The sequence below is a fragment of the Notolepis coatsorum genome, assembly GCF_963971535.1.
Source record: "Notolepis coatsorum genome assembly, chromosome: 6".
In the NCBI taxonomy this organism is placed as follows: domain Eukaryota; kingdom Metazoa; phylum Chordata; class Actinopteri; order Aulopiformes; family Paralepididae; genus Notolepis; species Notolepis coatsorum.
In genome coordinates this window covers 137057753-137072478 of record NC_140170.1, presented here as the reverse complement: position 1 = coordinate 137072478, position 14726 = coordinate 137057753, and the positions used below count along the sequence as shown (strand labels likewise).

Below are 14726 nucleotides of genomic sequence, written 5' to 3'. Positions count from 1 at the left end.
ATTCTGTCAGCCTCTTGGTAAGTGAGGGTCATTATATTAGCTTGTTATACAACTCTTTCCTGTCCGATTGTCATGATCATGTAGCACAAGCTAGCCATCAAAAGTCTATGAAGTCGGAGCGAACACACCCACACACACAGGTGGCTCACAATGAACCAACTGTGCCTTTTCAAGTGTTTCAAGTGCATTTCAATCCAGGGTGCGTTTGCTTTGTCAATTGGACTGAAATGGGTGAAACATAACAAAAGCCATCTATGCACTAGCCTGTATGTTGCTTGAACTGAATGTGGCATTCCTGACCACACAATGGAATAAGCTATTAATTGTGTGGATAATATCGAGCAGTAGACTGTATAATGAAGCAAGAACACAAGAACAAGGACAATAAAAATTTTTCCCTCCATGTTTTATTGGAATTTGTAGTTAAAACACAACTAAATAACAAAAAGGCATATCTCACAATAAAGATTTGTAGCTTTTAAACACAACACTGTGTTGGACCTGTGTACAAGCATCTATTAACAGAAGTACATTCATTGTTTGGGGTTAATGCTGGTATTTGCTTAATGGTTTGTTTGGGGCTATGGACATTTCAAAGATATGCGTTATAAGATTTTGTGTTACACTTTGACACCCATAGCAGCAGAATTTGCCATCATACTGTAGGAATACAGTAATTGCAATATACTACTATACTTCCAGTAGAAAATAATAAAGTACTTAAATACATATATGATGACACTATTTCTTGAGATCTTCCTAAATGGAACTTCCTAAAATGCCATAAAGGCACACGAGTATGCTTCACTTGTCACTACATGAAATACTGCAATTATTCTAAAAGAAAATTAATATTCTTCAATACTCAATAGTTCTGCATTAAACTATAGATACATCGCTGATATATATATATAATATATACATAAGAACAAGAACTTAATAAATCTTTGAAGTGTTCATAAGACCTTGTGCCACACACACATACACACATGCCTTGACAGAGCATTTGTGGAGGTCAACTTTGACAAATAAACATGGTTATTAGCTGAACCAAAGTTCCACCCTCCATCATCAATGGACGCAGCCCTGCTGGATTGAAAGGCTGTATGTGTCCATACTGCAGTGATAGGCCAGAAGTCAGTTCGATTGCATTCAGGCTCGATTGCTTATCCTGTCTGGGTAGCCCGGATGATGCTGCATCGCAATTTTTGACATCGAATTTTGAACAGCGAAATTATGCATTCGAATTTATTTATTTGCAATGCTATAAATTCGGTGTCTGAAAAAATTCAGATACATGATTTCAAAGTAATTATTTTCAATGCTATAAATTCGGTGTCTGATTAAATTCAAATACTTCCGTCACTCCTTTGCTTCCATATATGTGAGGTTGTTTTTTCTTCTTCTTCTTCCTGTTTTCCATTGAGCTTAGCCTATCTATTATGTACAATACTTCCCTGAAGCATCTGAGAAGAGTCTGTGTGATCATAACACAGTTTTCCAGAGAGAAGTGTTTGTTGTTATGGTTCTCATGGAATCTTGGCACGCCTGCATTAAAGTGCAACGAATTCACTCGTGTGATTTGAATGCCGTCTCACCCACTCTTCTCTTGGCTTGATAGAAATCTGTAAAGATAGAAAACGAATTTAGCACGGGAGTCCACATTTTAGAGTCAGGTCAGGCAACATTTTTATTATTAAAGGTGCTATAGATTAAAAATGTATGTAAAGTAATAATTTAAAAATTAAATACATCCACAGAGCTTTTAGAAAGGCGCAGAATAAAAATATTGCTTCCTCTCCCCAAATAATTATTGATTAATGAATTTATCATTAAAATAAATGGTGGGTCTATTAAATATTAATATCCTAATTATGACAACGAAGAGTATCCTGCCCACTCTGACCATATTGTGAATACCACAAAAATCAATAAAAGAAATTAGTCACAAAAAAAGACAATGTCCCAGGCCAGCTATTAATACACATATCAATCATACCTGTAATATTGGTCTGTTTCCTCTTCAGTGTGTTATTATGTACTTTCTTTGGCGTTTTCTCGATATTCTGGAAAACCATAGAAGACCTATAGAAAAGTGGCACTTTGGACTCTGTGACGGCCTCCCACTGGAAGTCGCTCCCCTCTAGAGGCTGCTCAGAGAAGAAGTTGAAGCCCCAACGCTGTGACGCCTCCTCCAGGTCTTTGCGCAAGGCTTCCTGGTACTCCCACTGAAGCTGCTCTCGGTCCACTGGACCAAAGAGGTTCCGCCGGGTGGGGCCGTTCCCCGGGAAGCTCAAGATTTGCTCGTGACTGCTGGCCAGGGTTTTACACTACATGGAGGAAATGAACAGAGGAACAGCAGTTAGAAGACTAAACAGACATGCAATCATATCCAAGGTCACCATAATCCTGCTGAACAGTAGACAACATGATGTTATTTCAAACAAATGTTTAAGTGAGCTTTAATAATGGCTTTTCAGATAGAATTTTTTTTTTTAAAACATAATCAAAAGATGATAAATTCGTTAAATTCTAAAATCCTGATATTAATCCAATTACAAAATATTTTCTTATCCAACAAAAAAAAACGAACAGAATAGGAGAGCATGTGTGTGTATATATATATATACAATATAAAATATCAAATACAAATCCCATTATCAATTTTTGTAGTTTTAGTTTAGTATACAAAGCAGGAGCCACACTCACCATTGTCCAAGTTTAAAACGTAACTTTTCTCAGTAAAAGAAAACGACAGATTATCACACATCCTACTGGTCAGGCAGAAGGAATCAGTCCTTTTTAACCCTGACACCGGTGCCCTCCCATCTGACTGCTCACGGGTACATGTCTGGGCATATTCTCTACAGTGACATGTAAAGACAAATTCTGAAAAATTGTACTAGTTGCAGATGAACAATCTAACCATTAGGGGGCAGTGTCTATCCACCCATCTGTGCTTCATAGAAAGCAGTACAACATTGGTTCTTGAAAAGAAAATCTGTCACTGAACTATTTGACTTTGAAACAATGTGCATTATATCAGGCTCAGCAATCATTCTGTAGCAGTCAAATCTACTGTTCACAACCAGTTTAAATATATGGGGGTGTCATTACAATAGGTGGAGGGGGATCCAGGGGTATTCCCATAGAAGACACCAGTTGAATTTAGCATTGTTTTATAAAAGAGTATTCTGAATACAAATTGTTGTTTCTAACTGAAGATTTTATTGAAAATAATATGAATGGTTAAATAGTAAATAGTGCGTGTGTGTGTGTGTGAGGGGGGGGGGGTAGCCATGGTAGACATGAGTGGGGTCTCTTTGATTGATTGATTGATTGATTGATTGAACATTTTATTACAGTAACAGATTGCAGAATGGGTACAATACAGTACGGCTCAATACACACAATTGTTAAGGGGATCCAGACCAGAGAAAGACTTCCGTCTTGTTTACATCCATTTTACAGCCATTTTCGAATTGCAGCCTCCTGTAGGTGCTCTTTGAGAGCGGTTTTGAAGGAGGGTAGGGATTCACATTATTTTACGGCTGTGGGTAGGGCGTTCCACATTGTTGTGGCATAATTGCGAAACGTGTTTAGTCCCTTGTTTGAGCCGAATCTGGGTTGAACATGATTTGTGGAACTCCCTCTGGTGTGGTTGTGGAATTCACTGACCTTTGGGAAGTATTTCAACATGTACATGGGTACCTTAGTGGTGTAGTGTATCTTGTAAACCAGGCCCATTGCAAGTTGCTGTACTCTGTCGTCTACTCTAAGCCATCCTAGGTTGTCAAAATGTGCAGGGGTGAGGTGGGTTTTAGGAGTAAGGTCAAGCAGTAGTCTGACCAGTTTGTTTTGTGATGTTTGTAGTCTTGTTATTAGGGCCATTGAGGTGCTTTGGTACCATGAGGTGCACAGGACTTTAGAGGGGCAGGTGCTCAAAGGCTGAAAAGGGCACTACACTTGTGTGTATATATTAACCGAGCGCGCATAGCGCACAAGCACGATTTTTAAGGGCCCTTTTCGGGCGGGGGGGCCCCTTTTTATGTTTTTTGGGGGGTTTTGGTGATCAAATATTGAATATTGAACTATAATAATCAGTGCAGGAGCTCACTTATCCTTGAAAGACACTTTTATCACTGACTTACGATGAATTGGAAATGGGGGACCCTGGTGGAAACAAGACGAAAGTCTTTCTCTGGTCTGCATCCCCTTAACAATTGTATGTATTGAGCTGTACTGCACTGTACCCATTCTGCAATCTGTTAATAAAGTTTTCATTCATTCATTCATTCAGACTTAAAAGGCCCATACATCTCCATAAATGTTCAGGGGGGAGGGAATAAGTGCTTACCCTACAGACCCCAAGAAGTGCTGTATATTCTGTATTGTTTAATATAAATGCATTTTTTATTCCAATCCCGATTTGTATTTGAGATTCCCAAATCCCATTGGACTTGACTTCTTCGTGTCCCTCAATGAGTGTAATACCAGCATTCAACTGTATGCACCACAGAGGGCGGCTACGTGGCGTAGTGGGCAAGGCGCTCGCCACGGAATGCTGGAAACGCTGGGCTCGTCAGTTCGAGCCCAGCGCTCCACATTTGCTTTCAGTTTAGCTGGTCGTCCGTACTAATACACATTGGCCGTATTAGGGGGTGGGAAACTGATGGGTGGGGATCGGGCGTTGTGGACAGCGACTCCTACAGGTCGGTTGGTGCGCTTGCGCAGTAGAATCAGGAAGTGTCGGGGGCAGCGTGAGCCTCCCACGCGTTACTCCTCGCCACTGAGAGATCGAGCTGCGCAGGTGAAAAGATGCGACTGCTGTTACCTCAAGTACCGGAGGGGACTTGTGCTATGTATGACTTAGTCCACATTGCAGCCGGCTTGTGGGAGGCAAGAAACAGCGTCCGTGACAGGGGAGGGTTGAATTGGATGATATGAAATTGGGATGGGAGAAAATATAGAAAAATGGGAGAAAAAAAGTGGATAAAAAAAAAACTGTATGCGCCACAGCGGTTTCTATCATCATCATCATCACCACCCACGCTATATGCATAAAATATATAGGTCCACCGTCCGTGGAGAGGCACGCTGAGGAGGCCGTGCAAACTGCAATGGAATATGGGGCATCTCTCTCTCTTTACCTAATATTTTGATTCTATCCTGACATTTTTCAGTTGGAAGGGCAGTCTATATACATAACCCCTTGGCCTCTATGTGTGCACGTGCCTGGGTGCAAGCATAGTCGTAGTACCCTTGAATGAGTACTCCTGTTAGAGTCTTCAAGGCATTCTTGTTTACCAGAGAAGATCCGGTACAATAATCTTGTTCGTTGGTTGACTTTTTTGATTACATTGGTTGCCATTTTGTCACAGGAAACATTTGCCTCTAGGATGGAACCCAGGTAATTTCATCTTTCCTTGTGACAATATTGTCACCCACTGTAACAGAGAAGCCATTGACCTTGCTGAGTTTGTTATTTGATCCAAAGAGAATGAACTCTGTTTTACCCAGGTGTAATGATAGTTTGTTATCAGCAAGCCAGGTGCAGATTCTGTCGAGTTCGGAGCTGAGGGCTTTTTCAACCTGCATCTTGTCCTCTTGTGGGTACAAAAGTGACATCAGGCACTGTATATAGACCATAGATACAGTAAATTTCGCAGAGTAAATTTTACTCAAACTGAGTCCATTTGAGCCCAAGTGAGTAAAATTGTACTCAGTTTGAGTAAAATGTACTCAGTTTGAGTACATAGAGTCTCCAGCGTAGTTCACCGGCGGCCATCTTGCTACAGTTAACTACTGCTTTAAGGTGAGTGATCTGCACAAACAAAAATATGAAATGACTTATCATAGACCACTGCACTTCCGCGTTACATTGAGCTCATGGAGGAGAGAGCGGGGGGAGAAAATGAATGGTCTGTGTACGTTTCGTTTTTCGTTTCAAACGGAAATACGAAAAAAGGAAAAAAAACAAATCGACTTTAAACGGAAAATGTTGGTCATAAGGAATGAATGGCAGAACATTCTAGAACATTTGTGATGTCACAGTATGATGTCATAATATGCCATTCTAGAACATTTGTGATGTCACAGTATGATGTCATAATAGATCATTCTAGAACATTTGTAATGTCACAGTATGATGTCATAATAGACCATTCTAGAACATTTGTGATGTCACAGTATGATGTCATAATAACCCATTCTAGAACATTTGTGATGTCACAGTATGATGTCATAATAGCACATTCTAGAACATTTGTGATGTCACAGTATGATGTCATAATAGATCATTCTAGAACATTTGTGATGTCATAATAGATCATTCTAGAACATTTGTGATGTCACAGTATGATGTCATAATAGATCATTCTAGAACATTTGTGCTGTTACAGTATGCTGTCATAATAGACATTCTAGAACATTTGTGATGTCACAGTATGATGTCATAATAGTCATGTTTCAAGATGCACAATGAGATCTTCTGAGAGAATTGTTGAATAGATACAAATGTTCTAGAATGTTCTATTATGACATCATACTGTGACATCACAACGGAACATGTTTGAGTTCCATTTGAATAATATAAATAATAATGTTTGGTAAGGCTGTCCCCGAAGCCTGTTTTTGGGATTCAAACTTCGTCAGGGTTTTTCAAACGGACGTTCGAACCTTCGTTTTTAATTAAAAAAAGAGTATTAAAAAATAATAATAATAATTATACTTTATTTTTTAATCCTCAAAACTAAATCCTTAATTTGAATAAAGTGATTAATCTGATTAAACGGACGTTCGAACCTTCGTTTTTAATAAAAATAAATAAATAAATAAAATAAAAGTATAATTATTTTTAATATCCTCAAATAAAGTGATTCATCTGATTAAATTAGTCTTTTTTCATTCAGTATTCAATATTGTCTGATTCAATATTAACATTCAGTATTCAAGTAGAACAGCTAGCTAGCCGTTGTGGACACTCACCTTAGGCATCTTGTTTGAGAAATGCAGGCTTCAATCTATGTTGTTTAGTCTTTCTGTTCAGTCCTGTTCAGTCCTGTTTCAAGATGCACAATGAGCTCTACTTCTTCTTATACTCCTTCTTCTTCTTCTTCTTCTTCTCCTTCTTCTTCTTGTGAACAATGAGATCTTCTGAGAGAATTGTTGAATATATACTGTATACAAATGTTCTAGAATGTTCTATTATGACATCATACTGTGACATCACAAATGTTCTAGAATGTTCTATTATGACATCATACTATGACACAAATGTTCTAGAATGTTCTATTATGACATCATACTGTGACATCACAAATGTTCTAGAATGTTCTATTATGACATCATACTGTGACATCACAAATGTTCTAGAATGGTCTGCCATTCATTCCTTATGGACCAAAAGTTCCCGTTTAAAGTAAATTTGTAGCCAAACGGTGCAGTGAAACTTTCCAAAAAGTAATAGCAACTCGAGTTGCACCAAAAAAAGCTCAAATAAATAATAAATAAATAAATAAATAAATAAATAAATAGATAGATAGATAGATAGATAGATAGATAGATAGATAGATAGATAGATAGATAGATAGATAGATAGATAGATAGATAGATAGATAGATAGATAGATAGATAGATAGATAGATAGATAGATAGATAGATAGATAGATAGATAGATAGATAGATAGATAGATAGATAGATAGATAGATAGATAGATAGATAGATAGATAGATAGATAGATAGATAGATAGATAGATAGATAGATAGATAGATAGATAGATAGATAGATAGATAGATAGATAGATAGATAGATAGATAGATAGATAGATAGATAGATAGATAGATAGATAGATAGATAGATAGATAGATAGATAGATAGATAGATAGATAGATAGATAGATAGATAGATAGATAGATAGATAGATAGATAGATAGATAGATAGATAGATAGATAGATAGATAGATAGATAGATAGATAGATAGATAGATAGATAGATAGATAGATAGATAGATAGATAGATAGATAGATAGATAGATAGATAGATAGATAGATAGATAGATAGATAGATAGATAGATAGATAGATAGATAGATAGATAGATAGATAGATAGATAGATAGATAGATAGATAGATAGATAGATAGATAGATAGATAGATAGATAGATAGATAGATAGATAGATAGATAGATAGATAGATAGATAGATAGATAGATAGATAGATAGATAGATAGATAGATAGATAGATAGATAGATAGATAGATAGATAGATAGATAGATAGATAGATAGATAGATAGATAGATAGATAGATAGATAGATAGATAGATAGATAGATAGATAGATAGATAGATAGATAGATAGATAGATAGATAGATAGATAGATAGATAGATAGATAGATAGATAGATAGATAGATAGATAGATAGATAGATAGATAGATAGATAGATAGATAGATAGATAGATAGATAGATAGATAGATAGATAGATAGATAGATAGATAGATAGATAGATAGATAGATAGATAGATAGATAGATAGATAGATAGATAGATAGATAGATAGATAGATAGATAGATAGATAGATAGATAGATAGATAGATAGATAGATAGATAGATAGATAGATAGATAGATAGATAGATAGATAGATAGATAGATAGATAGATAGATAGATAGATAGATAGATAGATAGATAGATAGATAGATAGATAGATAGATAGATAGATAGATAGATAGATAGATAGATAGATAGATAGATAGATAGATAGATAGATAGATAGATAGATAGATAGATAGATAGATAGATAGATAGATAGATAGATAGATAGATAGATAGATAGATAGATAGATAGATAGATAGATAGATAGATAGATAGATAGATAGATAGATAGATAGATAGATAGATAGATAGATAGATAGATAGATAGATAGATAGATAGATAGATAGATAGATAGATAGATAGATAGATAGATAGATAGATAGATAGATAGATAGATAGATAGATAGATAGATAGATAGATAGATAGATAGATAGATAGATAGATAGATAGATAGATAGATAGATAGATAGATAGATAGATAGATAGATAGATAGATAGATAGATAGATAGATAGATAGATAGATAGATAGATAGATAGATAGATAGATAGATAGATAGATAGATAGATAGATAGATAGATAGATAGATAGATAGATAGATAGATAGATAGATAGATAGATAGATAGATAGATAGATAGATAGATAGATAGATAGATAGATAGATAGATAGATAGATAGATAGATAGATAGATAGATAGATAGATAGATAGATAGATAGATAGATAGATAGATAGATAGATAGATAGATAGATAGATAGATAGATAGATAGATAGATAGATAGATAGATAGATAGATAGATAGATAGATAGATAGATAGATAGATAGATAGATAGATAGATAGATAGATAGATAGATAGATAGATAGATAGATAGATAGATAGATAGATAGATAGATAGATAGATAGATAGATAGATAGATAGATAGATAGATAGATAGATAGATAGATAGATAGATAGATAGATAGATAGATAGATAGATAGATAGATAGATAGATAGATAGATAGATAGATAGATAGATAGATAGATAGATAGATAGATAGATAGATAGATAGATAGATAGATAGATAGATAGATAGATAGATAGATAGATAGATAGATAGATAGATAGATAGATAGATAGATAGATAGATAGATAGATAGATAGATAGATAGATAGATAGATAGATAGATAGATAGATAGATAGATAGATAGATAGATAGATAGATAGATAGATAGATAGATAGATAGATAGATAGATAGATAGATAGATAGATAGATAGATAGATAGATAGATAGATAGATAGATAGATAGATAGATAGATAGATAGATAGATAGATAAATAAATAAATACACCAGGGAAGTGAAAGACACCCACTTTGGTGGCGGGAACCAGCAAGTGATGCTTCATACTGGGGTCAAATACCTGAGTGGGGGATGTGTGGAGTCTTTTGCCTCTCTGTCAGCGTCCCTAAAGCATGATGCTGTTGCAACGTGGGCTCATCTTAATCCAGTGCTCAAGTCCATCTGGGAGGAACATCCAGAAGTGAAGCACATCCATTTTATTTCAGATGGACCCACCTCCCAGACAGTACCACAACAAGACAGCGTTCTATCTGGCCTCGGCAGTGCCTTTCATGAGAGGGTTTGAATATGTCACCTGGAACTTCTCAGAGGTATCTCATGGCAAGGGTGCCCCTGATGGGGTAGGGTGTGCACTCAAGAACCTAGCAGACCGGCTTGTTACTTGGACGACATCAAATGTGTCATCCCGGAGCCACTACCTGCCACATCCTCTACACGTCAGTTTAGTGTTTCAGCTGAGATCTGGGCTAAATACACAAAGAAGTGTGTCTAAAACACTGGTGTGTGTAAATGCGTGTTGTGGGGTGGGGGGGTTCTACAGGTCTAAGCATGGTTTATACATGACAACCATTTTGTCATGATTGTGTCCTTGTTTTTTATTTCATTTTGTACAGGCCTACTTGTTTTTAACCAGAATATACACATTTATCTTAGGCCTATATGGATTGTATTATCTAAGCAAGGTTCAGAGTTGCACATTTTGCGTTATCAGGCCTATAATGATATGTGTGATTGTTTGAGTTATTTTTTGGTATTTAAAGCACTTTTTGAAGTATATGACCTGAACCAATGATTGTTCTATGGAAAAGGTTTTATTTGTTTTTGTTATTATTCTGTATATTGATTGCATCTTATTGTATTTTTAAACAGAATGTTGTTAAACAGAATAAAGTTGTGAGTTGAGCTGAACAAATGCATTTTTTTCTTAATTTGATTGAGAGGATATGCAAACGCCTTAGTTGCAATTTTATGAAAGCATCCAGTCACTGCAGTCAGTGAGCGTTGGCAAGCCCTGAAATAATCTCTCATTAAAAAGGTTCACTGTTAACGTGACAAATAGACAGTAAATTAGAGGTTTTCATAATTATGTAATTTGTTGTGTTACCTAAATTGTGTGATGCAAGTAAAATGACACAAATGTAATTGACTGCTTTGGTGTTTGTGGCTAATCAGACACACCAAGTGGTTTGCTTTGAATAACCAACAGGCTTGCTCTTAACACATTCCCGCCTAGGCATGTTTCGATTCCACCCGTTGTGGACAGAGGCACGGACACATCCGTAGGAAGTTGTTATTGCTTTTATTCCATTTTAATAACCTATTCAAGGTCGCCGAGTGGCACTGCAGATTTACCCTACTCTATGAATTCGAGAAGGTGCAATACCGGCCAGATCCTCTTAGGGGCGCGTAAATTACAGCCCGATCGGGCATTGTTTTGATAGCCATCCAGGCGATCGGCCTATGTGGCTAGTTAGACGAACACGGTTATTGGTAATTGTAGCTGAGGGGTACAATTCCCTGACTGTATTGTTAGATATGATATTTAATACCACTACCTCATGTACTTTAACTTCTGGCCACCCAGTACAAGATATAAGTATGATGAACACTTTCCCACCTGATGAAACGAACCAACACAAATGTACCAAATCGAATATTTAATACAGCAAAAGGTGTATACAACATTCACTTAATTACATTTATGATTTGAAATATTGAATCTGCACTTTTATGGCAAATGAGTATTCGTAGGTAAATCAACATTGAATGTCCAATCTCTGGTTGCGCAGGGAGTAAGTATACAACCTGGAATATTTAGGAAACGATAGCGATGGTACTTAAATGATTATAGCTGGATACACTAAGGGGGGGGGGGGGGGTCCCGCTGGTTGTAAGACAGTAGGAGGGGGGGGTTAGAGAAGCCGCTGGCGGTATCCCATCTGGCCGACGGTGTCTTGGGAGAATCCAAAGTCTTAGACACAGTGCCCACAGAACCTCGGGCCGCAGACGAATACAGCTGGACCCTCTGTGGAACGGTATCTGCCGGTCCACAACGGAGAGACGTGGTGCGACCTCACGTGTAGAGCGCCGCCTCACCTGGAGTCCTCTCCGGGGGGTAATTCCAACACTCGACAGTGTTGGCCTTTATCCATGGAATAATCAAAGCACACAAAGCATAATCCAAGAGCCGTGGAAGGCTCGCCGTCGTCGGGTAGAGTAATCCAATATACAGGTCCAGTCGCTCTTGACCCGGAGCTCCTCGGATGCAATCACCACTAGGGGTCTGACCAGCCTGGATAAGCGTCCAGATAACGTCAGGAACGATGGGGGTACTGATAACTGTAGGACTCGAACCGAACGATGCACCATACATAAATAGACTATTATTAGCTTAATAAAATACGTCCAACTCGACGGTATGGTGCCAAACTATGACCATTCAACTATTAATCTACACGATATCTCAATGCCTATTCTGGGCCAAGTAGGCCCTACTACACCGCACGTGCGTAGTGGGGAGGCTTTTGCGTCTGTCACTCTGTTGGAGGGTAAAGAACTGGACTAAAAGAAAGTTCTACTTTACGAGCGCCATATATATATGCGCTATGAACAAATAGTACCATTCGTATTTCGCCCGGCATATTACTGCGCGGAACCGGGGGTTGCCTCGACATGTTAGGCGGCACGATTGAACTTGGACCTAGGGGTATGGCAACCTGGCGCCAGGTTCTCGTCCAATGGTAGAATGAAACTATTATGGGCTGTTTAGTAGAAACGGGGATATTCAATGCATATTGTACAAGGAATATACAGGGGATATCAAACGATATACAAATACAATTAAATATATATATATAAATAAATATACATATTCGGTTTAATCTGATCCTTCACAACAGCCGCCCCCTAATTAGTCCCACCTAATTAGCTAAGCAGAGACAGATTAACCGCACTGTCCACCACTCAAGGTCCGCTGTAAGGTCAGTCAACTCACAAAGTCATAGGGTCATGGTCATCATCGATAGTATCTGGGAGTCGGGGCAGTTCTATGAGCCTCGCCACGGGCCGTGTGTAGGTGCGCCCTTGGACGAGTACTTCAGCTGCTCGGACCTTGCCATCGGCACCGGTGATCACTTTGCTTACGCGGCCAGCCGGCCACATAGCTCTGGGGAGTGACTGGTCAACTATCATGACGACTGTTCCTTCTGTCAAATTGTCTCTCTCTTTTACCCACTTCTGGCGGGTCTGTAGAGACGGTAGGTAGTGAAGTAGGAAGCTGCTCCAAAACTTGTCAGCTAGTACTTGGCTGTACCTCCACATTCTTCGGCCGTTCGCTTCTTCGGGCCTGTACATTGTCTGGGGTAGCGCGGGGTCCAGCCGCCCCATTAGGAGTGTGTTGGGGGTGACTGGGTCGACATCTGCTACATCACTGGAGACGTAACCGAGGGGCTTTGAGTTCAATACTCCCTCGATCTCCGTGAGGACTGTCATTAGGACTTCCTCTGCCACAGTCTGGGCTCCGAGTACGGCATACAGGGCTGTCTTTATAGAACGTACTTCTCGTTCCCAGGTTCCACCGAAGTGGGGTGCGTTCGGGGGATTAAACTGGAAGTCAATCTGGGCTGGAGCGAGGTGGGTCTTAAGTTCTGGGCCCATAGCTTGGAAGCTCTCTCTCAGCTCTCTTTCTCCGCCTTTGAAGTTGGTCCCGTGATCAGACAACAATGTAGACGGTTGTCCTTTCCGTGATATGAATCTCCGGAAGGCCATAAGGAATGAGTCTGTGCTCATGGTCGGAAGGAGCTCGATATGTATCGCTCTGGTGGTCATGCATTTGAATACAATACCCCACCGCTTCTCGGTGCCTCTTCCTCTCTTTATATACAACGGGCCAAAACAGTCCATGCCTGTGGAGTGGAATGGCTTGTCGCCGATTCGGAGGCGACAGGGGGGTAGGTCAGCCATCCGTGGTATGCTGGGCTGCGCGCGCCACTTACGGCAGTCTAGACAGGTTCGCTGGAAGCGCCGTACTGCTTCTCTGCCTTGCAATATCCAATAACGACGTCTGATCTCCGCGAAGACTCTCTCTGCTCCTGCGTGGTGCACATCCTCGTCGTATTTCTTTATGATCAGCTCTGTGACCTTGTGTCGGCTGTTCAAGACGATCGGGTGCTTAATGTCATCTGGTAGATCGGGGGCTCTCCGCAGGCGACCACCCACTCTGATGAGATTATGTGCGTCACTCTCTGGTGCCAGGTGAATCAGTCTGCTGTCTGATGGGACGGGGTTTCCTCCCTGTAGACAGTCTAGCTCATCGGGGAACGAGTCTCTCTGGGCTCGTTGTAGTAGAAGAAGTTCTGCTTCTTCGTAGTCAGCTGCTGACATGTCAGTGGTGGACTGAATCTCTGGGTGGTGCCGCAGGAATGTTCTTTGTTGCGCACTCTCTAGGGTAATGCAGTCATCTATGTTCGGGTCTGTGGAGGCGACAGTGCTCAGTCCACAGAACATAGGCTTCTTGTTCTCAGCCTCCTCGCTACTTGCTTCCCTCGGGGTGGGCGTAGGCCAATCTCCTTCCGGGAGCTGGAGGAATGCTGGTCCGTCACTGTAGATGTTGCGACGGGTTAGGTCATCCAGGGACATTCCCCGGGTGATGACGTCAGCTGGGTTGTGTTTGGTATCCACATACCTCCAGCTTGCTTCTTCTGTTAATTCTTGAATCTCGGTGACTCTGACTCCCACGAAGACTTTGTATCTGCATGAATCAGACTTAATCCATGTGAGTACT

General features: G+C 39.2%; 1 protein-coding gene across 1 annotated transcript; it reads right to left on the bottom strand.

Moving 5' to 3' along the window:
- Nucleotides 1–404: 404 nt before the first annotated feature.
- Nucleotides 405–2818, bottom strand: cdkn1a (cyclin dependent kinase inhibitor 1A). The gene is made up of 3 exons (XM_084317649.1): nucleotides 2710–2818; nucleotides 2000–2330; nucleotides 405–1625 (listed from the first exon to the last, which is right to left on the bottom strand). Exons 1-3 carry the CDS (start codon nucleotides 2710–2712, stop codon nucleotides 1570–1572), a joined length of 390 nt encoding a protein of 129 aa, XP_084173775.1. The 5' UTR covers nucleotides 2713–2818; the 3' UTR covers nucleotides 405–1569.
- Nucleotides 2819–14726: the final 11908 nt, after the last annotated feature.